We start from the raw sequence: 27342 nt of genomic DNA on the forward strand, positions 1-27342 counted from the left end.
AGACCTTTTGAATCTTGTGGGAAGCTCCGGCTGTTTTCTGAAGATCCCCACAAGAAGTGCATTTATTGCCTTTATCCTGATCACCAGGTGAGAGATTGCAAGATATGCAGGACCTTCCCTCAGAAAACCCTCAAGAGATAGAGAAGGGCATCTACTTCTGTGGCTACAGAAGATTAAGGATCAAGCCAAATCCTTATCTGAGGTGGGAAGTATTGCCTCTGGCTCATCTATGTCCTCTAGGAAGAGGTTGGCTGAGGAGGATCTGTCTTCTCCTGGGGCTAAGGTGTCGAGAAAAACACAACCCTCTATGGGTTCTGATTTGGCTTCCACCTCAAAAAAGGCTCCTCCACCTTCAAAGAGTAAGCCTCTGCCTACTACGCCCCCTAGAAAGACTGTGAAGTCTCTGGCTTCAAAACGACTTCCTGAGAAGGATTTACCTCAGAGAAAAATCCCGTCGTCGACACCGTCGTCGAAAATCATCGTCGACGCAACTTCGACGTCGACTGTTACCTTCTCGTCGCCGAGACCAAAAATTATCATGTCATCAGCTTCATCTCCGTTGACGCTAGTCTCTGTCTCTGTGACGCCCATCTCGTCGACGAAGGAAATTACATCTACCGCCGACGCCCCGTCGACGGCGAAGGTTAGAAAGATCTCGTTGACGATTGCCTCTTCGACGGTCGCCTCGTCGTCGACGAACTGCCTTGTCGTCGACGACCACCTCATCGACGAAGATTGCCTCGTCGGCGAAGACTGCCTCATCGTCGAAGATTACCGCGTCGTCGTCAACTGCCTCGTCGACGGTTACTTCCTTGATACCAGCTCAATCGACAACGATACCGTCGACGGCCCCCTCGTCGACGCTTCAATTGTCATCTTGCACAGAATTCCAGGTTTGGTCTGCCTCTACGGCCACGGCCTCCTCTGCACCGTCTACGACAACATCTTCTTTACTACAGAGATGTGGTTCTTCGTTGGAGGCCTTCTCTCCATTGCATATTTACCCTACCAAAGTACCTATTGAGTTACCAGAGCAATTACTGGACTCTGGGGAGGATGATGAGGAGTCCAAAGAGGATGACCGATTTTGCACTGCCAGGAGCCCTTCGGAATTGCTTATTAAATATCAGGAGGATGACCAGGAGGAAGATCCTTTCCCGGAGTCTGTAGCTCCAGCTCCTGACACGATACCTACAGCACAGATGCCTTTAGCTCTGCTAAACAATCTGCAATACATGTTGGACGATTATTATCGCCGTTTTCCTCCATCTGAATCGGCAGAGTCCATTTCATCGACCCCTATGCCTCAAGCTTCTGGCTCTTCTTTAAGGTCTCCCAGACCACCTTCTCCAGTACCGTCTCATCATTCCCATGATGTTAACACCACTGACGATGATAGGGAAGAAGGAGAAGTGGACAATAGATCTCTTCTTACGTAGTGGGGCGACTACCAAATTCAAACTCCGTCCCCTTCAACTCCAGCTCCCATTGACTCTCCTCCAGTCGATATCGGAGGCTTTCATCTCCTTATGGAAAGGGCAACACAAAAGTTCCTTCTACCGATGGAAACAAAGAAGGATGAGTGCTTCCTCTACGATTTTTAGGATCAGCCAAGGAAACAGATACGGACCATTCCCATTATTGATTTCATTTGGAAGGAAGGATTGAAGGTTATGACAGCGCCTGCTTCTATTCCTGCAGTCTTGCTTCGACTAGACAAAAAGTATAAGGCACCAGATAACTCACCTGCATGCCTCATAGGCCAGCCGAAAGCTGACTCTGTTATTGCCCAAGCAGCACAAAGACGAGCTAGAAACCCCTCCTCTCCAATCACAGCTGCTCCAGACAGGGACGGCAGATGACTGGATGCTATTGGGAAGAAGGTTTCCACCATGGCAGCGACGACCGTCCGTGCTGCTAATTCACTGGCCATATTAGGGCGATACGACAGACAAATGTGGTCGGACATCTCTCCCTACATCAACATGTTGCCGGAACCATCAAAGTCGGAGGCCTTAAAGATCTTATAAGAAGGGGAGCGTATCTCTGCTGAGATAATAGATTCGGCCCTGGATGTCGCATCCACAGGATTTAGGCAGCTAGCGGGTGCTGCAGTTCTGCGAAGGCAAGGCTGGCTGAAATCGACATCTTTTCGCCAGGAGGTTCAGGCAAAGATTATTGACATGCCGTTTGATGGGGAATCACTATTTGTCCAGTATGTCGAAGAGGCCCTTCAGGCCATCAAAAAAGATACCGAGACAGCAAGATCTCTTGGTACTCTTCAATTTCGCAAGCCGCTCTTTCGGGGTGCTAAGGGACCTTTTCCAATAGAGGAGGCTACAACCAACAAAGGTCATACCAGTCCTTTCAAGGCAATCAGCGATATCAGTCCCAAAGACAACAGTCATACGGACAGCGAAATACCTCCTATTCGCAAAATAAAAGAAGGCCCTCCTACCGTGGACGGGATTCAGCTAAAAAGCAATGAGAACCGCCACCTGCCACCACTTCTACCGCCTTCCCCTTTAAAAGTTGGAGGAAGAATCTCCCAATGTTACTCAAACTGGTCCGCTATCACATCAGACAAGTGGGTCCTGGACATCGTGGCCAGAGGCCATGTTCTAGAGTTCATAAAGATTCCTCCAAACTCTCCTCCCAAGGGCCCACCTCCTGCTCATCTGAAGGAGCTTTTTTCCCAAATAAATTTGATGATTCGAAATGGAGCGATCGAAAGGGTCCCTCATTTACAAAAAGTAACAGGATTTTATTCGAGATTTTTCCTGATAATGAAAAAGTCGGGAGAATGGCGCCCCATCCTCGATCTTCGCTCCCTCAACAAATACCTGAAGAAATTATCCTTCCGGACGTTAACGCTTCAAGAAATCCTTTCAAGATGTCTGTCACTTTTCCAATCTCTAGGTCTCTCCATCAACCTCGACAAGTCTCATCTTGTTCCATCACAAAGAAAGACCTTCTTGGGAGCCACCTTAGACACTCAGCTTACCCAGGCATTTGTCTCAAATGAAAGACAACAAAAAATTTGCAAGCTAGCCCGCCTTTTACAATCAAAAAGGTGCGTTTCAGTCCGGCTGTTCAAGTCTTTTTTAGGGATGATCTCTTCCTGCATCCCTTTGATAACCAACTGCCGTCTCAGAATGAGGCCCCTGCAAGAGGAGCTCAACCACCAATGGTTGCAGATTTCGGGGTTGTTCGACGACATCATTCGCATCACTCCTCGGATGCGAGAAGCCTTACTCTGGTGGACTCAACGAAAGAACGTGAAAAAAGGGTGTGCATTCCTGGTAGAAGTTCCAAATTTCACCATCACCACAGATGCATCCCTTGAGGGATGGGGGGCACACCTTCAAGGGATGACGGTCAACGGCAAGTGGAACTTCCAGCAAAGGACGTGACATATCAACCTTCTAGAATTACGAGCCATCTTTTTAGCCCTAAAATCCTTTCGAACCATCATCCTGGGAACTTCAGTACTAATTCGGACTGACAACACTACAAGTATGCACTACTTGAAAAAACAAGTAGGAACAAAGTCTTCCCTTCTCTCTCTTCAAGCCCAAGAAATCTGGGACTGGGCGATACGACACAGAATCAGCCTATCAGCGATCCATGTTCCAGGAGTCTCCAATGTCCTAGCTGATTCCCTCAGCAGATCGACAGTATCCAATCACGAGTGGGAGTTACATCAACCAAAGTTGAATCGGGTCTTTCAGGAGTGGGGTCGTCCCGACCTGGACCTGTTTGCGACCAATCAGAACCGCAAATGCCCATTCTTTGCAAGTTGGCTTCCCCACAAGGGGTCACGCGGGAATGTGTTTTCGATGAATTAGTCGCAGATATATGCTTACGCCTTTCCTCCGATAACGTTGGTTCCCAGAGTTCTCCGGAAGATGAAGAGAGAACCTTGTCACCTAATTCTCATCGCTCCCAGATGGCCTCGCCAGTTCTGGTTTACCGAACTTCTCCTTCTCTCAGAATGCGATCCCATTCAGTTTCGACCAATACCGAACCTCCTATCCATCCAGAACGGACAGATCTGCCACCCGGACCCTGCCTCTCGGAAATTAGCAGCCTGGTACCTGAACACCTTGAATTTGCACATCTGAACATTCCTGTGGATTGTAAGGAAGTGTTAGCCAATGCTCGAGTGCCTGCCACTGTTAAAACGTACAGGCTTAAACAGAAGAGATTTTGCATATGGTGTCAATCTGCCAATATTCATCCAATTCATGCAAAACCAGAACAGATTTTTCTGTTCTTTTTACACTTGGCAAGATCAGGCATGTCCTATTCTACTCTGAAAGTATTTTTGGCAGCTATTTCAAGGTTTCGGCAAGACGGTTCCAATTCTCTCTATTCAGCTAGGATCATTCAGCAGTTCTTCAAACGATTGTTTCGGATGTTTCCTCCTATCCGGCGCCCACCTCCATCCTGGCATCTTAATGTGGTGCTTGCACAACTCATGCGGCACTCCTTTGAGCCTATTCATAAAGTGTATTTGAAATTTCTATCGTGGAAAGTGTCTCTGCTATTGGCTTTAACATCAGCTAAGACAGTCAGTGTCATTCAAGCTTTTACTGTTAATCCACCTTTTCTTCAATTCACCTCAAACTCAGTAGTGCTACGCACTAACCCCAGTTTTCTGCCTAAAGTACCTTCGACTTCCATCTCAATGAGCCTATCATTTTAAAAACTTTCTTTCCTAATCCTCAATCACATGCGGAAAGAACTTTGCATTCCCTTGACATTAGAAGATGTTTCAAGTTCTATTTACAACGGACTTCTACAATCCGTAAATATGACCAGCTATTTGTAGCCTACGGAAGGATGCGGCAGGGACATTCAGTATCCAAGCAGACTATAGCTTGTTGAATTTCTGCCGCAATTTGCCTCTGCCATCAGCAAGCAGGAAGACCATTGCAAACAACTCCGAGAGCACATTCTACAAGAGCAATCTCCTCTTCTACTGCTCTCTTTGCGGGTGTGCCTCTTCATCAAATTTGCAGAGCTGCAACTTGGTCCAGCAGACACACTTTTACCAAGCTCTACTGTTTGGAAGCTGCCAGTAATGCAGATACGTCAGTGGGACAAGCGGTTCTCCGTAATCTTTTTAAATAAGGTGAGCCTCTGTTCTTCCCTCCTCCTCTGTATTGTTTCTCAGACGCATTTCAGACATGATTATTATATATCATAGCATATATCCATATATACATGTATTTATGCATAGTATAGCATTCTAGGGATGTTATTGCATAATGTCTTTTGTACATATGTTTATGTTACAAATAGCGTCTTACGAGCATTATTGGCGTACTGCTTTCTACTCTGATTCAGGCATGTGAATCTATAAAAGATACCCCAATACTGGAGAAGAACAATAGTTACTTACCTGTAATCTGTGGTCCTCCAGTATTGGTATCTTTCATAGATTCACATGCAACCCACCCACCTCCCCTCAGAGGCTGGTTTATGCTCTTATCACTTGGTTCACTCTTGTGCGAGAAAATCTGAGAGCCTCAGCCTCTGAGGAGAGCATTCTAGAGGGTGCTGTCGCCTGATTGGCTGCAGTTTGGACTGTATATAATGACTTGGACAAGTTGTAGATGTGGAAGTTTTTTTCCTTCTAGTTTATGGCTACTTTACTTCCTGGTTCTAGGTTACCTATGTTATGGTTATTATGTGCATAATTATTGCTTTTTTATGTACCGTGGGACTCCCACTCCGACGACGGGGAATGATTCAGGCATGTGAATCTATGAAAGATACCAATACTGGAGAACCACACATTACAGGTAAGTAACTATTGAAGTCCATACAAATAGCATTGATTCCAATAATTTTGTTCTCTGAAAGTATGTAAGATCAGGGTGGGAATAATCCTCATCTCCATGTTCTTAATATAATTGAAACTTTCCTTTACAAATGCTAGCAAAATGTTCATTCTGTGTCGGGACCGAAGGTGAGGATTATGCACGTTCAAATATTGTCCACCACCAAGAGCGCCATATCCAAAACCTGCTTCAAGTAACATCATTTGCAAATCGTTTGAACATGAAGACCAATGTGCCACATTAATGATATCCTCTAGTACTGCCCCATAGAGAAGGCTTTAGATGCCATCACCTCTCACAGAGTGGGCTCCAAAGTACAACACATCGATGCCCGCTTCTTGGATTAGCCAGTGGACCCATCGGGCTATGGTGGGAGATGAGACTGCTTTGAAAGGTTTCTCAAGAGAGAGAGAGATTAGCAATTGCCTCTTGACAGGGGGACACACTTCCTACATCATGTTTTGGTAGGCCTTTAGGCAGCATACCACACATAACTTGGGGAACTTATCAAAGGCCTGATAAGACCTGGAACTCGATTTTGTACTTCGTGAAATGTGAAAAGTTACACCATGTGGAGTAAAACTTCTAATTGATGATATCCAGGACTCGAACATCTGACACTCGCCGGCAAAAAACTAAGCAGAGTAGCATTGATAGTTTTGCTATAATTCTTTGAGGGACAAAAACTAATTTTGTAGTCATAACCAAAACCGGTGTACAACTCTGTTGATGCCCAAAGGGAGGAGTATCTGGGGGCAAAGCCAGATGTATACCTTTCATCAATTTTCTTAACATTGGATGTTCTCCCATCTGAGAACCCTGTATTGGGACATGACCCACTGAAATGGCCGACCTGTATGTTTTAACCGTGTGATCAGCCCAACCTTGTGAGGCCAAAGATGCCAAGAAGTTCATGAAAGGGACAACCTCGCACCCCATGGGATCTTCACTATTTTGAACATACCAACAAACCCATCAAGACCATGCAGACTTGTATCAATTTGTGGTTCAATCTGCTCATGCTGCATCCAGCATTCTTTCAGCATCCTGTGAAAATCCTGGGATTTGCCATCTTTCCCAGTTATCTTCCATTCCATGAGAGGCAGGTGTTCTTGTAGGATTAACAGGTGAAAGTTGCCTAGAGGATTCAGTAGGAGATCTGGAGTGTGAGGTAGAAGGATTGGAGGATACCAAGAAAGTTCAAGAAGAACTGGAAACCACACTTGAAACCTCCAGAACGGCGTGATCAGGACTAAATTTGCCTGTTGCCACCTCATTTGCATTGACAATCGCATGATTATCACGAATGGGGGAAATGCGTAACCCCGTCCAGTTTCCAGCTGAAGTATCTGGGCTCCTTATGATCCACATGGGAGGCAAAGAGGTCCACTGTCTGGGTCTGGTGGCTTAATGGACTAATGCATCCACTGCAGTGGCCTGTGTTCGACCTCATGGCCACAGGTTCAAATCCCGGCTGGTCAACTCAGCCTCTCATCCTTTCTGAGGCCGCTAAAATGAGTACCATTGAGTTGGGTAACAAAAAACATCTGTTATTATGCGCCAAGATGTCCCTTTGGGGGTGAATGTGTGCTTTACAAATACACATTCATTTTATTTTTTTACAACTTTTATTTGAGATTTTAACAAACATTGCAGCAATCATTCAAGTACAGGGAGCAGATGCACAGTATCAGCGACGCTGAGGGATTCAATCCCACACAAACATAATGCGGCTAAAAATGAGGTAGTGACTAATAGTACATTTTAAAGTGGAAACCGGGTATGTCTTCCAGATGTCTTTCACTTATTTACTGCTGCCCGTTTTCGTTGCTATCCCTCCCTAGATGTGTCCCTATTCGCTTCTGACTCATACTGGTCGTCCCCAGCAGGGTCTGAGGTCAAGGCAGAGTTGCACAATTCCCGCCACTCAGTCAGATCTGCCTGCAAATTATCATCCCTAACGTTTAATTTCATAAGGGCTTCTTCTGCTAAAGTCCACTCTTGCACGTCCCTAAGCCTTTCTGCCCCATCCAAGTACTAGTCACCCTTCGCTTAGCAAACCCTAACATCAGTTGTAGCAACTTGTATGCCATTTTTCACTTCCTGTGTTTCTTAATGTGGCCCAGCAGGCATTGTAATGGCTCCTCCTTAATGCGGAGTCCTGTACTCTCCCGCACCCTCGCCACCACCTGAGGCCCAAACTGCTTCACCCCAGGGCATCTCCATGCTAAATGTAAGAAATCTGCCTCCTCTGCATCACATCTAAGACACGTGTGAGTTTGGGTCAGGAAGATGCGCCGTAGCCTACCGGTGTAAGATAGGTGCGGTGCAAAAAATTATAATTGTTCAGTCTAAATCGTGCATTACAGGATACTGTGTGTGTAAGTGTTGTTTTTGGTTGCCCAGGTCTTGTCATCCAGTAGCCCATCTAAATCCACATCCCAGGCTGCTCTTGCCCGTGGAGGAGGGCCAATCGAGTCCATCCTCATGGCTTCATTCAGGAGGGAAATCAGCCTGCGCCCAGAGCCACATGTGAGCAGTATATCCAGTGTGTGGGATGTTTGTGGTATGTTAGGGTACGTGGGCCAGGTTATCTTCGCAATTTCCATCAGGCCGGTGTAGTGTAGGTAGTGCCCCTGTCCCAATGCAAAGTCACCACAGGTCTGCTCATATGTAATGAATGTTTCATTTGGGTAGAGGTCTGCCAAGACGTTGAACCCTCCCTCCCTCCCTCCCTTCTTCCACACCGTGAAGGACATATGTAGGCTCATTTCCCTCACAGGGGCAAGTATCCATATAGGGAGTTCTTTGTGGAACGGGGCATGTCTCAGGATCTTCTCCACATATGGTTGCTAAATATTCGCGGGGTGGCATACTATATAGAGCATATCGTCTGGGACCTCCCTGCCCTGCATCAATGCAACCGTGAGTGTGCCTGGGTGTACTCGACCTGCCAGTAGTCGTTGCTCCCAATTATCTCCGTTCTCTAACCAACGTGATGCATGCTGTAGCTGCGCCGCCGAATAATATAAGTCCAGCCTTGGAGCCTCAAGACCCCCCCATCCTCATACTGCCGTGTCAGTTTGCTCAGTGCCACTCTACTGAGTGGCCCGTCCATAATAATGAGACTAGCAAAGAGTTTAGCTGCTTGAAGGCCCGGCTGGGAACCGGACGCAGTTAGTTTTGTAGCACATAAAATGCAGCGAAGCAGCACCACCATTTTGCACACTGCCAAAGAGTGTGGCAGCGAGTTCCAGAAGGTCACAGAATGACGCAGTGCATCTATGACCCTGCCTACGTTAAGGTGTATCAGTTGGGTGTTCTCAAGTGCTACCTGGACGCCTAGGTAATATATGACGTTACAACGCATGCAATTTCAACGCATGCTTTTACAACGCAGTCTTTACATCGCAACTACCATTACATTGCATGATTTTACAATGCATTCCATTACAACGCATTTTTTAAAACTATCATTACAACACATTCCATTACAACGCATACCATTACAATGCATACCATTACGTCTCACAGCTGTCCATTATCGTGGGAAGTGTTGTCTCCGGGTTTGTGACATACATTAAAATGTCATCCGCATATAGTGATATGCGTTCGTCAGTCTCAGCATCCTCTCCACTCCTAAATCCCGTGATGTGCGGATGCAGTCGGATCACACAGGCAAGTGGTTCCAGCACCAGGGCAAAAAGCAAGGACGACAACCGGCAACCCTGTCGTGTACCTCTACCTATCGGGAATTCCTGCGACACTACTCCATTGACTCTAACCCTGGCTAGAGGTCTTTCGTAAAGTACAGAGATCCATTGCCTGAATACCGGGCCAAACTCAAACTCCTCCAGCACAGACATAAGAAAAGGCCACTGGACCGTGTCAAATGCCTTTTCGGCATCAAGGGAGAGAGCAAGGTGGGGATCTCCTCTATCGTGAACCACTTATAACCAGTTATGTAGTCTCCTCAGGTTGAGCCTTGTCGATCTTTTGGGCATAAAGCCAGAGTGGTCCCTGTGAATGAGGTCAGTAATTACTGCGGCAAGCCTATTTGCCAATATTCTGGCTAGTATCTTGGTCTCCATGTTTATGAGGGAGATAGGGCGATATGAGCTACACGCTTGCAGTAGCCTGTCCTTTTTGGGGATTACTGCAATCGTGGCTGTCCGCAAGTCTATGGGTAGGCTTCCCGTCTTGTGCGCCTCCAGGTATAATTGGAGGAGGTGTGGACCAAAAGATGACGCATGTTGCTTAAAGAATTCTGGAGGTAACCCATTAAGTCCTGGGGCCTTTCCAGTTTTCATTTGGCCGATCGCTGACACGATTTCTTCTTTTGTGATTTCATCATCTAGTGTCTTGGACTCATTGTCCGTTAATTTTGGAAGCTGTATTTCTTGCAGATACGCTCGTATGTGGGACATCTCGGCTAGTTTACGTTGCATGTAAAAGGCCTCATAATAGTCTGCAAAGGCGTTGACTATTGATATTAGGGTCAGATGATTTCGACCATCCTCCGTTTGTATCTGCGAAACCCATCTACTATCCAGCTCCTTCTTACTAAGCCAGGCCAGCAGCCTACCGGTCTTGTCACCTACGTCATATAGGCGCCGGTGCATGGCTGTTATTGTATGTTGTGCGTCCTTTTTGGCCAGTGAAAAATATTCCTGTCGGTAGACTGCGTAGCATGGAGGGATCACTACCCGCACTTGCCTGTGACTCGAGTTGCAGTAGTTTGGATTCCAACCCTGTGATCACTTCTTGCTCCCTCTGTTTCTTATGTGCTATAATATTTTGTGCCCTATCTCTTAGCACCGGTTTGTAAGCCTCCCATAGTCTGATAGCAGAATCCACCGACCCCACATTCTCCCTGAAATACAACTCCGTGTCCACCCTGATTTCTTCCACAACCTGTGGGTCTTTGAGTTCCCACAGGTTCACTTTCCATTCCTCATTCTGTCTGTGTGCGAGTACCCACCGTGAGCCACAGGGGTGAATGATCTGAGAGGCCCCATGCCAAATATTCTACCCTGTGTACCTCCCCAAGTACCCACACAGGAGCAAATATGTAATCTATCCTTGAAAAGGCTTTGTGCGCCCGAGTAAAAGGAATAGGCTCTGGTCTGGGGATGTTGGCCACGCCATGCGTCTGTGAGCGCTAATGTAACCGTTTGAGTGGCGTTTCCTTGCGGTTCCCCGTTAGGACAGTCGTGCGGTCACTCGTAGGGTCCATGACGTCATTAAAGTCTCCCCCTCTAATGTGCGTATCTGACCCGGCCTCTAATAAAATCGCTGCAAGCTTATCCATTGTTTGCCTTTGGAGCTTGGGTGGTGCATATACACTAATAAAAATGATGTGTCTTCTATTCCATATCCCTTTGATCGCGACATATGTGCCGTTAGGATCCGTCCAAGTTCGTTCTACTCTAAAGGGCGTGTTTTTCCTGATAAGTATTGCCACGCCCCTTGACCCAGTGGAGAATCCAGCGTGGGCAATAGTTTTATAAGCACCCCTACCTAGGAACCCACATTGAGTGCCTTTCAGGTGCGTCTCTTGTAGGAAAATGACATCCGGTTTCAACCGTTTAAAATATGCGGCCACTAGTCCCCTCTTAACTTTGTTCCCCATCCCATTCACATTCCAGGAGAGGATCGAGTATATTCCTATATTAGATGTAGCCATTGTGGTGATGCAGGGTGTCTGATTTAGAAGCGGGTCCCTTAACCCCCTCCTCACTGCTGTCTATCCCGCAATATCATGATGTATGCCACCTCATCGTTTAGCCACCTTGTTTCAATGTCAATGTGTGCACAATTTCTCAAAACAAAACAACCCCCCCACCCCAAACACAGCGTCCGAAATAACAAACAACACCCATCATGCCCCCCTCCCCACACTCTGCAGGCACCCCCACCACCCCTTAAATAGTCAACAGGACAACACTGGTGCAGGTAAACCTCTCCGAGGTCTGTAGCCCCCCCCCCCCACCCACTCAACTATATAATACTATTAAAGAAAGAAATAACACACACAATCTGCTGTATACTTCCCTTCCTCGCAACAGATAATTTGAATTTCCTCAATGTTGCAGGAACGTAGCAGTGACTCTGTAGGGGCGGCTGGCCCCAGTACGTCATTCCTCCTCGCCAATGTGTGGGTGCTGCAGCGAACAGGGGTCCCCGCATGGGGGACCCGAGCCCGAGGCCTCCAGGTGGTGAATAGTCTCCAGAAGAGGGTGTGCAGCGCCGGAAGGCCGAGACTCAAGGTTCTCCGACTGATCAAAGTCTCCAGGGCCGCTGGATCTCAAGGAAGTCCTCAACGCACTTTCCATGGCGGTATCATCGTCCGAGTCCGACAAGTTGACTTTCGGGTTTCTGGGCCTTAATGATCTCCCGGGTGTGCTCCCAACAGATGTCTGGCGTTTGAGCTTTTGTCGTCATCTCTTCGCCTGGGGCCTCTCCCAACTAGGGCTCGGTTACTTGGTGGCAGTCAGGGGAGCAGGAGAGGGCGTCCCCCGCTGCAATCTAGGCCATTCCTCAATCCAAGACCACGCATCCTCCAGTGTTTGGAAGAAATGTGCGGTATCCTGGAAGATGACTTTAAGTTTGGCGGGGAACAGCAACATGTATTGGATCCCAAGGGCTTGAAGTTTCACTTTGACGGGGCCAAGGGTGCGCCGTTGCTTCTGAACATCGCACGAATAATCCGGAAATACCATCACTCTCGTGCTCTCATACTTGATTTCACCCCTTTTCCGCAACTCCCTGAGTATCCGATCCCTATCCTGAAAGTTCAAGAATCGAGCTATCAACGGCCGGGGAGGGGCCCTGGGCTGCGGCCTAACCCCTGGCATCCTGTGCGCCCTTTCTATGAGGAAGTAGAAGGAGAACTGCACCACCGGGAGGGCATCCTTGAGGAAAGTCAGGAGAAGATGTCCCGGGTCCGTACGCTCTGCATTTTCCGGAAAGCCTACGAAGCGCAGGTTGTTTCTGCAGGCCCTGTTTTCAGCATCGTCAACCCTCCAGATGACCTCCTTCACCGCGGCCTGGAGATCCCTCACATCCTTGCTGGCAGACAGCGAGATGTCTTCAAGCTCCGAGACACGTTGCTCAACTTCTGTCACTCGCTCAGAGACCTTGCGCAGGTCTTGTCGTAGAAAGGAGACCTCCGTCTGTACCTCAGCCAACTTGCCCTCAAGGCTCTCTCGGGAGGCGCGGATCGCATGCAGGATCTCTTCTGTGTCCGGGCGTGGGGCTGGGCCCCCCTCTGCCCCGGCAGGCGCGGGAAGAACCTTCGTGTAGCAAGCCATCTTCCCCTGTTTGGCCATCTTGGAATCCCTGTCTTTTGCCATCATGGCTGAATAGGATGAGGACCAGCGTCTGTACCAAGCATGAAGGTCTACCGGAGATAGAGGCAAGAAGGGCAGGAACCTCGTTCCGCAGCACACTGATTTCCAGTCCACGCCGATGCAGCCGCCAGCAGCCAGTTCAACCTCTGCGTCCGACACAACTAGCAGCCCAGCATCTTTGTTAATCATAGTGAGTGGGTGATAAGAATCTGGATCCAAGCTGTCCCCTCCCAGTTTCAAGATCATACAGATCTCTATCTGTCTCATGGTGGGGGTAAGATTCCACAGTCGAGGGCCTCCCTATCAACCGGCAGTAAGGCCTGTGTCACAGTGGCAGAGTACCGCCGGCCTTGATAATCAAAGGGCGAGTGGGGAGAGCAGCCGAGTAGGCAGCGGCTGCCCCCTCTGTGTCTCCCTCCAACGAGCACCACTTCACTCATCTGCCGGTGCGGGCCACAACTCCGCCGACAGCCCCTGGTAGGCGTCAACAGCAGCCTGGGCCACCCTGAGCCATGATGGACCTCCAATCAGGGATCGGTGCCACACCGGGGCAGGGTTTCCATCACAGCATTGCGGATCAGCGGCGCAGGCAGAAGGGTCTGCGTCCGTTGCCCTCCTCCACGTGGCGGGCCGCTCCTCCTCCACGGGCCCACCCAGGTTTTATCTTCAATCTGATGACCACTGTTGTTTCTCTGCGCCGCTGCCCGCAGTGTACAGGCGCCGCAGGGCTGGGCTCCAGGTCAATTGCTATTACTTTCAGGCAGGATCATGCAGGATTACTGGGCAGTCTGGCCGGGAGCTCAAGGGTTCACGTACTGTCGGCCATTTTGCTTGTCTTATTCAAATAGGGGAATAGTGGGCTTTTAAATAATAATAGTTTGTTTAATTATTAGGGTCCAGCATACGTGCCCAAAAGACAGAGAACCAGAATTGGTAAGCAGTTCCTACGATGTAGCAGGTAGTGGTAAGTAAACAGTTGGTGCCAGGGTGTGGGTAAGGGGGAAGGCAGGAGAGAGAATTCCTCCTTATGGAATGGAGACCCTCACACACCCAACAAGCGGGTGTCTTGCTTCATCATCGGGTCTAGCTCCTTATCGGGTCGGCGGTGCAATACCCGATCAGGCACCCGGAAGGGGCCTTCTTTGATGAGATCTTTTTTCCAATGCCGATGGGTGTAATGCGTGTGAGGGCCCTATAGTATCTAGTGTAGGTGACAGTCATGTGTGAGATTAGTGAGATATAAAACAGGAAATAGTGATCCACTCAGAACAATTTTAATGAGTTGTGGTCACTACCCTGATTAAAACCATAGTGAAAAGCACATTCTCACTCTAAGGTTTGTGAGGGTATGTAGTGGAAGGGTCAACATGTTTCTTGCCTGTTTATCTATTGATTGGCAATTCTTCAGGACCAGGATAAATACTGCCTACACTTTTTTTGGTGGTGGTCACAACCTCATGGAGGTATCAGAGTTGACCACACGTACAGCACCCTAAAAAAATGTGTGGTACCAGTTGATTTACACCACAACCCTCATTGGGTTTGTGGTGAATGGCATCGGATACCAGTAGAGGAAAACGCTCAATATTGCTTGGCCAAGCCCCAAATATACAAATACACATGTTATGTTATGTCATGTTACTGTGAAAGGCCCCCAATGGGCATTCAATTTCTTGAAGACGCGAGTATCTAACTGCCATAGGCTCATATTGGACTACTCCCTTGAGCACTAATCGCTACCTCCTTGGAGGCTCCCTGAGGTATTCCGATGTGACTGAGACATTGTTGGACAGACAGAATGTCCATAAATCCTTGTTCAGGTCCACCAAGACTTTCAGTCTGGTGCATCCCAAATGATTCAATGACCCCAGTGACACCAACTCCGTCAGCTTCTTAGAAAGCATGAGCAACATCGGACTCACACAACTGATCACCAGCCCCACACACTGCACAGGACACTTCTTGGGCCCAGTCTACACGACTAGCAACTGAATCAAATTCAGCCACACCACTGAACTCACCTGGACAAACCAGAGCATCTTCTACTTCTCCATTGCAGGCTCACCCCGACCCACCCATCTTACCCCGCCCACACACACCCGCCCCAAATGGAGCAAAATCACAGAGAACCAATGGATTGCCGCCCTCAACACCCACATACCCCTCACCAACAGCAACCATGAGATAGCCATCTGAAACATCTCAGACAGGATCTCCAACTGCGCCAACACTATTGCACCCTTGAAAACGACCAGCACAAGGAAACCCACCAAATAAGCAAGCTTGTTCACCTCCGAACTTCACGCCTTCAAGTGTAGGTGACTGGAGAGACAGTGGCGCTCCAGCAGGAACACCTCAGACCTTACCACCTACAAATCTGCCCTTGATAAATACCACCACCGCTTCAAGGATGCACAAAGGATGCCGTAAACAACCGCATCGAAGCCAGAGCCAATCACACAAAAGAACTCTTCAGCATCGTCCGACAAATTGCATGCCCTTTGGCCACCAAAACCACGATTCGCCCCTTCCAAGCCCTCTGCGACTCCCTGGCAGACTCCTTCCACAACAAGATAGCAGAGATCTACAGCAACTCCGACCCTCATCCAATAAACCTCTGCATCTCCTGACACACACCGGCAACTCCGACAGACACCTCACCTAATGGGCACCGCTCACCATGCCAATCACCACAGCACTCATGACCTCCATCCACTCTGGAGCACCAACAGACCCCTGTCTCCATCATGCCTTCAACCTGGGACTGAAGGAAATTAGGAGCGCACTGACATCCTCAACTCATCCATCACCACAGTCATCTTCCCTGATGCCTGGAAACACATGGAGGTAAGACCCCTCCTGAAGAAACTCTCAGCAGACAGCAACGAGCTCAAGAACATCTTCCCAATCTCGCTGCTCCCCTTCCCAGCCAAAGTCCTGGAGAGAGCCATCAATCACCAGCTCACAGACCACCTGGAAGGACACAACCCACTCAATGCCACCCAGTCCGGGTACCACACCAACCACGGCACCAAGACCGTCTTAATAGCCGCAACCGACAACATTAGAATCAACCTCGCACATGGCGAGACAGCAGCCTTGATCCTCCTCGCTCTATTAGTGACCTTCAACTCTGTATCCCATCATTCCCTCATCACCAGACTCTACAAAATGGGCATCTGCGGAAACTCCCTCAAGTGGATCACCTCCTTGCTTACAGGTCGCACACAGGAAATCTACCTAACGCCTTTCACCTCTGAACTCAAGACCATCATCTGTGGAGTCCCCCAAGGATCCTCCCTCAGCCCCACGCCTACATTACTCCACTGGCTGACATTGCCAGTGCCCACCGACTCAACATCATCTCTAACGCTGACGACACCCTACTCATCCTTTCTCTCTGATGACACCGCCACCACCAGAGTCCAATTTGTAGAACCTCATGATCAACGTTGCCGACTGGTTGAGATCCAACTGCCTGAAACTGAACAAGGACAAGATGGAAATGCTCCTCTTCAGGAAGAACACCTCCCCACGGGACGACACATGGAGGTCCACTGCACTCGGACCTTCACTTGCCCCCACCAAGCACGCCCACAACCTCCGCATCATCCTGGACAGCGATCTCTCCCTGTTCTTGTTGACTGCACCCTTGCATTTTTACCCTGCACAGTGCACTACTGTCTTTTGGCTAGGTTTGCCCTTTACCCATACCGCAAACATATATACGTACAATTCTCAATGGCTGTTTTAGTCAGGTGTTGATCACACTCAGAGGAGAGGCAGAGCGACATTGCCCCACTCAACTTTGTTCTGCCCTCTGTCCTGGCAATGTGCCATCACACAGTGTGCATGAGATCAATATCAGATTAACAAATCCTTTGTGGTATCCTTACCCGAATGCTTTAACAGTGACTTCTGCTTTAATGACTAAGGAAGAGAGCCACAGAGAAAGACTATCCACCCCTTTCCTCAGTTGTTGAACATAAGCCCCTAACTCCTAAGTGTATGAGTTATCACTGCCATCTCTTTTGACGATAACTATGCAGTACATCGATTAGCCAGGAAAGATCCACCAGGAATCCTATTGAAGCCAATAATTTTGGGGAAGTGTCTTACTTGTGCCATCAACTTTATTTTGTGCTTTCATACCACCTTTAACACATACATGTATGCAAGTCACATAATTTAAAGTTTATTTGGCAGCCATAGGGCATACATGGAGAAAACAGTATACTTTTTCCTTACAAAATTAAGTGGTTTATCAACACTAAGTAGATTTCCACATTGTTTCCTCCTGTTAGGATGTCTGCTCTTGTTTGGGACCTGGATGTGGTTTCAAGTGTGCTAGTTCACAAACCATTTGAGCAAGTGCCCTTTACTGACATGGATTAGTAAAGCTCACCTCATATTGGTGTCAGTTGAAGAGCTGCGCAGTGCGTTCAGGAGAGACAAGGTAATCTTAAGGGCTTACCTTTTGATTTTTGTAAAAATGTAGCAACATTTTATTTGAACCCAGTCATTTGTTCCCTTTTTTTTTTTTTAACCCTCCTTCATATCCAAGAAAAACTCTTCATCTTGATGTCCAGTGAGTTCTTTTTAGGTAGACGTAAGGTGTATTTTAAGTGTTCCAACCCATTATGTTTGAGAGTTCCACACCTAGTACTAGACGTCAAAGAACCCTACCGCTTGCTGTATATTTTCCTGTAGTTTGAAGAGTCACTCCCTTATGGGCATTCCTTTGTGATCAAAGGGCATTCACAGTCATACAGCAAGAGCAAAGGTGGTTTACCTTGATTTTCAAAGACATCCTGCTATTTATATGATCAGCAGAGCTGCTGTGTGGATCAAACCCACACATTTATTCAAACACTAGTCTCTGAATTCTGGCTCAGGAGCTGGTTCAAGGTCCTTTGAAACCCCGCATAGAACTTCTCTTGTTAAATTAAAAACAACTAACAACTTCTTTCACTATATTTATTTTTTGGGACACTTTTACGGGAAATCTTCTCATAGAAGGGGCAGAAAAAAGCAGACTTAGGTGGCAGAAGGTAAAGGGTACAGTGTTGGGACCCACTTACTCTCAGACGCCATCGCTGAGCTTTTAAGCTCTCTGATAGTGCTAGGGTACACTGTGCTGTAACCCTTTCAAATGATGTGTGTTGGACCTGACCCTTTTGGCAGGGTTATCCCCAAACATTTTGCTTTCTTCCTCCAATTTTTTATGACATGTTTTTGTTGGCTTTAAGACTCTGGGCACTTTACCACTGCTAACCAGTGCTAAAGTGCCTATACTCTGTCTAAATTTAATGGTGATTGGCTTATCCATGATTGACATACTTGATTTACTAGCAAATCCCTAGTAAAGTTTACCAGGTGTGCCTAGGGTCTGTAAATCAAATGCTACTGCTAATTTTGTTTTTCACTATTGTGTTTGAAAATGCCACTTTTACTCTTGGGCGGAAGTTTACGCCCAAAAGCGAACTTTTTCAAAACCTGGAAATGCCTCATCTGAGGAGAGCGTTGTCTCTGTCAGTGACACTCGCTTAACCAGACCTCCGGTACCATCTTCATGTGACTTAGGGGCTTCAGCCGTTCCATCAACCTCCAACACCAAGGTTTCTTTTTTAGAAACAAGCCCAGCGGCCAACAATCCACCCACGAACCAATCTTCCCTCGAAATAATCCCACCAAAACCCGTAGAGGTAGCGGAAAGCACAAAATCACAAAGCTCAGGCAGGAGACAGAAAAAACATTAGTTGTTAACATCTCTTCCTCCAGTTTGTCAGAATCGCAAATCGCTCTTCTCAACAAGGGAACATCCTTTGTTCCTACCCACCATACTACTTCATTTCAAACAGAAGTTGAACTATACAAATTTAGGAGAAAACTAAGATTGCGATATTTTTTCTCCACTCAGATTCTTTCCGCTCCAACGGTCAGTGAGATGGAATACAAGGAGTTTAAACCCAAAAGCACTTTTGTATCCCCTATGTCACACAAAGTGCTGGACACTTTTGAGTCACTGGTGAAACACGATTTATTACATCTTAGCACACCTTCAAAAAAACACCAGAATTTGACACTCAAGGACAAGACAGCACTTAAAAGCTTGAGGACTAACTCATCCCTCACATTTCTTCCAGCTGACAAAGGTGGTGCATTGGTTATAATGGACACGTGTTTTTATGAATCTGCAATCAGTGAAATGCTGTCTGATGAGTCTACTTATGAGTCTACTTATGTACCACTGCAACAGGACCCAACAGTAGAGTTTCAAGACATTTTGACCACCATCCTCAAGCATGCCAAAGACATGGAGTGGATTAATTCCAAAACATACGATTTTTTGTATAATAAACATCCACGCAGACCACTCATTTATGCATTACCTAAGATACACAAACGCCTTTCCAATCCACCATTTCGCCCTATAGTATCAGGGTGGGACTCCATTCATGACCCTCTTGGTCAATACTTAGATTACTTCTTGCAACCGTTTGTTCAGGCAGGTTCCACGTACGTACAAGATAACACACACTTTTTGAAAGTACTCAATAATCTCAACCTCCAGAGTCACGATGACATATGGTTACTGACAGTAGATGTTGTTGCCTTATACACTTCAATCCCACACTCTGAAGGTATCGAAGCGATCGAGTGGGCATTACTCCAAATGGACACCATCCCAGCCAACAAAATTTTCCTTTTAGAACTTTTGCATTTTTGTTTATTCCACAGTTACTTCAAATGGAAAGACAGTTTTTTCTTACAAACTCACGGAACATCTATGGGTTTTGCGGGAGCTCCCAGCTACGCAAATATCTATATGATGAAATTTGAACAGGAGAACATCCTTAATGACAGGGAATGGACAGACAACCTCATCATATATCGCCGATACATCGACAATATTTTCATTATGTGGCAAGACAACAAGCAGATTTTGGAATCGAAACTCTCAGCGCTCAATGATTTCAATCCCAGAATTCAGTTTACACACATATTGGACAAACATTCCATCTCGTACCTTGATGTACATATTGAATTATCATCCAATAACATCGTCACTTCTTTGTTCAAAAAATCCACAGACCGCAATAACATGCTTCTCTATGATAGCTTCCATCCACAATCCCTGAAAAGACATCTTCCTTATTCTCAATTTTTGAGAATCAAGCGCATCACTTCTGATACTACACAACTTCATACCACCCTTGAAGATTTCAAAACTCAGTTCTTGGCACGTGGCTACCCCAAAAAACTCATTGAATCTTCAGTTGAACGTCTCAATCAGGTATCCAGGTCAACACTACTTGACAAACACATAAAACCAGCTCAAACAAGGGAAGTTTATGTATCCAAGTTCTCGACCCTCTCTCCTGCCATCAAAAAAACCATCCTCAACAGATGGGACATACTACAGACTGAACCAGATTTTGGGAATCTGTTTAAAAATCCACCGATTTTTGCGTACAAACGCTCCAATAACTTGAAGGAACTCCTCAAGACACGAGAACTCACCACTGATCTGGCACCCAAGGGTATGACTAAATGCTACAACTGTTCCCACTGTAATAATGTTATTACAGGCGTGTCGATAGCTCACCCCTGGTCGGGTAAGCCGGTTAAATTTCATTTCACTGCCAACTGTAACACCTCAAATGTCATATACATCATCCAATGCCCTCGTGGCCGATATTATGTAGGCAAAACTGAGAGATCTTTACGTACCCGTATCACGGAACATAAAAGTCGCATTCGCACTAGAACTTTATCTTCACCACTTGCCAGTCATTGGTGTGATTCACACCACTCGATTGCTCAACTTAAATTTAGTGTGATTGAAGTCATCACATCTCATAATGACCGTGACATGAGCAAATTTATTGTTCAAAGGGAATCCTTTTGGATTCGGTATCTCAATACCCTAAGTCCCAAGGGTCTCAACGACAAAATTGAGTTTGCATGTTTCCTGTGATTCCTATTCTCTTCCTTCACATAGAACAGAAGGGGGACAGGGTCGTCCTACAACGCACCAGAGCTTTAATCTTGATTTATGCCCGATTTCATTTTATCACTTTATCACTTTACTGTTCTTGTCAACAGCCCAGTGTTCCATGTCACTTTCATCACACCACATGACAGATTGGTCTCATTATGCATTACCCCTCACCTCAATCCACTAGTATTCACACTCACTCCGTGGTAACTGCCAGGACAACACTTTTCCATCTCATAGAGATCAAGTTCCAGTAGTAGTTTCGTACACATTACTGTAGTGAATTTTTAGTAGTCATGTTTTTCTTTTTCATTTAATGTATTTATACCAGTAGCGCGTTTTATTTGTTTGACGCTCTTACCTTTCTGTTAAAGACACAATGTCAGAACGTTAACTCAATATAGACTGTAAATAGGCAGGATGTTACTTGTGGACTATTAGCACTCATTAGAATGTATATAGGTAGAACACTGTTCATTTGACATTTACGATTTAAAGTTTTTTGTATTCAGTTTTTCGTATGCTGTTATTCCATAATACAGGTGTCATTCACCTCTGGAGCACTTCCGTTGTTTAGGCCGTATAAGCTTGTCCTTTCACTCTGTCATTCACTCGCAACCGCTTTTCGTGCACTTTTTGTCCTGCTCATTCTGTCTGTCAGAGCTCTTTTCCCAACTCAAGATGGCCACCCCTGGTTATACCTTACATTCATCGCGAGTCCTTCTTTCATGTTTTACACTGAGACTTCCCCACGTGAACGCAACCCGGACACCGCCGATATTTACGGGCGGGATTCAGCAGCTCACACAACTTTCGGACCCAGAGCGTGGAGACAGAGAGTATTTTCCCAGGTACCCTGGTTTACATGTTCTAATTGTCAGGTCTTTCCGCACGCACCACACACCCTTTAACCCCCTGCATTTACCTATTTCCCGCAGGTTTTCCACCTCCTTATCTCACCGTTCCGCTTGTGTACTATATAGTGCACTGTTGTTTTCCAGTAAAGTGATCCTTAGCGTTCTTCGGACGCTCAGTGAGTTTTTTTAGCATGTTTCCCTTGCATGTCCGATCATTGTCGGAGCACCCACACTGCTTCGCAGAGTCCTTTTCAACACCTTACGAGACACGTACCCTTCTTTGCATTTTTGCAGGTAACCTCATTCCATCACTTTCATCCTTAAACAGATACCAGCCTTGCTAGCTTTTTCAGGTATTATAGTCTCTACCACCTGGATACGTCTTGGGTCTAATCTTTCGCGCACGACGATCTTTGATTTTTAGCACACGGTGATTTTTCCTTCCTTTCTTTTTTCCGCTCTCATGCTCTGGACCACCCTTCTCCCTCTCAGATGTCTAACAGATTTTTCTCAGACTCTTTGGTGACGTGCTTTCACGTTTCAATTCATTTGCTCAATTCCAGTGGCTTTAATCTTTGATCTTGCCTGAAATTTCTGTGTGACGCCGTAAAGCCTTCCAATTTTCTACGTAGTTATCAGCTTAAAACCTTTGAATGTAATTGTTTGATGTTTTACTCATAGATAACCCCTGAAGAAGGGCGAACACCACGCCCGAAATGCATTGGGAAAATCAAGCTACGCCTCATTTTGTTATAGTACTCTGTAACAAGAACTTTTTCAGCACGATTGGAGTGTGATTAAAGAACACTTCAACAAGAAGAAGCTTTGATTCGTTTCTCATATTCACGAATGTCTTTCGATGGTTTAGACATCAATATTGGTTTTGATGATGATTACAATTTTCTGATATGTTAAACAGATGACAAATTTCGTCTAACTTGTTACATACTCATCACTGAGTGTCTAGTGGTAGTGCAGTCCCTGTCTAGAGCGTCCCGCTCCAGTCTCTCACGCATTTTGAATCAAGGTGGCAGGGTGGAACCACCTCAGGGCCAGCACACCAAGCTTTATACAATTTTTAGAACACGTTATCTATTTGATTTTACCGTTTAAACCTGAGTGCACGCCAGCTGTTTCTCTTTCTCACTTTTAGAAAGTGGGCATTTTCATGTTTAACCATTCTGTGACTCTGCCTGTCTGTGGAATCCATGTCAGGGTTGGTTGACAGTTGGACTATTGTGCATTCAATCTAGACAGTCACACAAAGGGAGCTGAGGTGTGCCTTGCATATCCTGATGGGCCATAACCAGGCTGTTGGCTAGAGTGGTGGGAGGAGTTGTCACTGATACCTGAATCTGGCTGTGTCTTTCCTTACACAAAGCTGTCTCTGCCTTCCTGGAGTGTTTCTATAGCCAGGTCAGGGAAATGCAGTGTCTTGTGCACTGCAAAGACTTTCATTTGATGTTTGCCTACTTCAAAGGCAAAAACTGGTATAAATAGTGGAGCTGTGACACCATAACTTCAGAACACTTCTGGACTAAAGGACATTCTTCCAGGAATAATAGCTGAATGCTATAGGAGGGACTGAGATTCTTCCTATTGCTTTGTTGTGCTGCCCTGTTGCTTCTGTCCTGGAAGTGAAAGGACTGGACTTTGCTTTCTGTATCCTGCTTTCAAGGTTCTCAAAGGGTTTGTGTGTGCTTGCCTCCTGTCAGGAGCGGCCTGTGCTGGTAACAGCGGTGGGGAGGGGGACTCGACAGACGAGGAGAAGGTACAATTACTAATTTATTTAATTGCCCCTCGTCGTCGTCTGTCGAGTCCCGCCCCAAGGCTATTACCTGTACACATCATCTCCTCTGCAGTAATGAACCAATGCATCACCTCCTCTGCCAGTACAGAATCAATGCATCACTGTGTTTTCCGGTGCCTCACCTCCCGTGTGGCTCGCATCGTCTTTGTTTTTAACGCATCTCAGGTAGTTTGTGCTAAAAGACCCGCAGCCATTGATTTCTATGGATTAATACTTATTGAAACTTTGAAAAGTGATATCTTTACTTGTGTATGTTGAATTTTTGTCATTTTGGTCTAGTTTTATTCAGATAAATAATGGCTATTTTTCTAAACTGTGGACTCATTTTCCGTGTTTTCACTGTGTTACTGTGTGTATGTTTACAAATGCTTTACACATTGCCTCTGAAATAAGCCTGACTGCTCATGCCAAGCTATCAAGGGAGCGAGCAGGGGTTATCTTAGCTTTGTGATCCCTTTACCTTGACTAGAGTGTGAGTTCCTACTTGGACAGGTGCATACCGACTGCCAACTAGAGACCCCATTTCTAACAATGTTCAATATGTAAGACTCTGAATTTGGAAGTCCCTGTGGTGAGCAAAGTGTACTTTTTCACTTGGCTTTTTTGTACTCTACACCCTTATCGCTAACAAAGGTTCAGCTTCTCATAGTGTATCACTAGGGACATCCTAATCCTACAATTAAGTATCTAACCCTCCATTCTCTTTCCTTTATTCTGACGCAAGGACAGCTAATAATCCAGCCAGCAGCTATGTGATTTTCTTCAGCTCCTATTTATTTTTACAGGATGGTTCTCAGCAAGCTCAGTCCAACCTCAGCTTTCTGTCAATCTTGAAGGCACCTTATGAGCAGCTAGCAGCACTGAAACTGAAAGAGATTCCCAGCAAGTACCCACATCTCCTCAGTCTTATCCGCATCATCTGGACTAACTCTCCTTTCTACAACAGCAGGGAGAGGATGACAGCACTTCTACGCAAGGTAGGCTAAGGTTCTTTTGTGTATTTTCATCGCTTTGCCTCTTTTTCTGCTGTTTTCTTCCTGTGCAAGCACAGACCTGAACTGAGTGAATATATATATAGTGTTAAATCCCCTTTACCTCAGCCCTTTGGCTGCAAGAAAGGTAGGCATGATTGCTGCTAGTTGGGAAAGCTGATCGATGTCAGTGAACAGTAGCAGAGAGTTGCAGAACCATGCCTTTCCGCTTATAATACTTACAATAGACATTCATGCAAAGTAGGCGGGGTAGAGGAAGAGCGAGGCTCTATCATTCTGCATTACAGTGACCAGAGGTTCGCATAATTTGCACTAAAATGCTGAGCTCTGAACTTTGGTCTCTTAAAAGAAACAACATGAAAACTGGACTTACTGTCATGTAGTTCCTATAAAAACGTATACAGGATCTGTGCGTTCTGACAACATACACTGTAGGACTGGTGCCAGACTGATTTGAAACACTCACACCGGATATGTTGGTCTTCTGTATCAGCTAGCTCACAGTGCCACTATAATCTCCACTTACCAAGGAGAGTAATAGTTCTTGGCAACCATCGAATATGACAACCCTGATCCCTCAGGACCGTGGAAACAAAGTACTACTTTTCGCTCAGTCACTCGCGCTTACTTAGTCTGTCTCAGAGAGATACACCGAATAAACAGCCTGGGCGTTTTCAACAAGTATTTATTGAACAGTTGTTATTCTGGTGTAGATTAGATGAGCTGCAACAACCGTTAGACAGTATAAGATATAAATGATTAGCAGTACTATAAAGGTAAATGGATGGTAGCATCTTACAATAATCATGAATACATACGAGTATATAAAACACATGGTAAAAAGATGCATACTCCTACGGTGCTTCCCTAACTAGATGTGCCTAAATGTACCTAGCATGTGTATAGGTGTTAAGCCAAGAATCCCTCAAGGATTTATTCAACCCATTACCTGACGTGAGAGACTGTGGGACCCCGTCCTGGTCTCGAGTTGGACCCCCTGCAAGGGATGTTTTAGACTTCTGCGAGCTGGAGTGTCTGCAGACAGGAAGCTCAGCATTTCTGGTCAGTGTGTCTGCCGGGAAGTCTCGGTCTCTTCTTCTCTATCTTGTGTCGGCCTAAGGGTGACGTTGGGCATGAACTTTATACATAGATATTATAAAGGAGATGGTCGTCCTGCTGTGCTTCCAAGAATCCTCATGCATAGTGTATGAGATTTCGAACTAGGGAAAACCTGCATTCTGAATGCAGTGTCATATCTAGGTAAAAGGTCATTCCCTGTAAAACCGTTACAAGTGTAATGTAGGGAAGAATATAGGTGAAGGCTCATGAAGTTACCGGGGCCTATATTATGATACGTATATGGAATAGAACACCCACTCCTCTTCCGAATGGACAACATAGTTAAATTCTAAACGTGCTGACTATATACTTGTACGCAACTAGTTCAAAAACATTTGTTTCTCGTTGTGCTAAAAATGTTTAAAAAGTTCTTTAAAAATTTAAAAGGGAAATTGTCACTCAAGCCATTGCCCTAATGTGTCCGAAGGTATAGTTCGAACTACTATAAGCATTTGAAAGCCATGCATGCTCAAAAGAATGTAAATTTTGTTATGGAGTTTCAATTTTTTAGTTTGTTTCTCAAAATAAAAGGTCGAATCTCTCCCAGCACACAACGGGCCAAATGAGTCAAATGTTTGTGTCCTGGCTGGTAGACGCAACATTCTCGTTGCCTGCCTCTGCAGACGACGGTCCCTGGAACACCTCACAGTTTATGTCAAGGAGCACAGATGATCTTTTGTACTGCCCACAACCGATGCTGGGGCAGCCTGTACAATATCCAAGGCCTGGGTGTCAGAGGAGGAGTCGATGCCCATACCAACAGGAGTCTATACTACCTGTGGTGGCTCTAGGAATGCCGCCATCAACATCGGAATACGCTGGGGACACTGCAGAACATGGGCCGTTATCGGGTCCAGTAAAGCATCAACGTCCGGTTGCTCACATGATGGGAGTGTCAGACCGAGATCTACCACGCATTCTTCTCCGCAAAACAGGCATCAGAGGACAGGTTAGATGCAGTCTATCCAGACTGGTCTAAATGACAAGAACCAAGATGCACTTAGTTCTCTTAGGCGAGGTGTGCCTAGATGTTGTATTATGCGATCACTGTATTTTCGCTCCAGGAGTACTGTTCCCATTTCCTTGGTGACTGGGACGTCAATTGCGTAGCAGAAAAATACCAATCAGGATACCTGCTATTAGAAACCGGATCAGCGGCAGCCCTCAAAATATGCTTCCAAATACTGAGTGTATAAAGTTTGGTATAACTCCGAGAACCGTCTGAAAGGTGCTTAATAGTCTAGAACCCATGGTCTTAAATAGGTGGACGATGCCTGTCGTATCAGTATGTTAAAGATACGATTTACCATTTCTGCGAAATGGAAGGGGCAGTTTGTTCGTATGAGTGCCTGTATCTCTGC

The 27342-nt window shown here is 46.1% G+C and overlaps 1 protein-coding gene across 1 annotated transcript in view; it reads left to right on the plus strand.

The window, feature by feature from the left end:
- DNAH2 (dynein axonemal heavy chain 2) overlaps nucleotides 1-27342 on the plus strand; it is a 2945517-nt gene that overhangs the window by 190801 nt on the left and 2727374 nt on the right. Inside the window, exon 8 of the mRNA XM_085638712.1 lies at nucleotides 24656-24847. Coding sequence (XP_085494838.1) covers nucleotides 24656-24847 — 192 coding nt within the window. The remainder of the gene's footprint in view (nucleotides 1-24655; nucleotides 24848-27342) is intronic.

Source organism: Triturus cristatus, chromosome 12 (genome assembly GCF_964204655.1).
Source record: "Triturus cristatus chromosome 12, aTriCri1.1, whole genome shotgun sequence".
NCBI classification, from domain to species: Eukaryota; Metazoa; Chordata; class Amphibia; order Caudata; family Salamandridae; genus Triturus; species Triturus cristatus.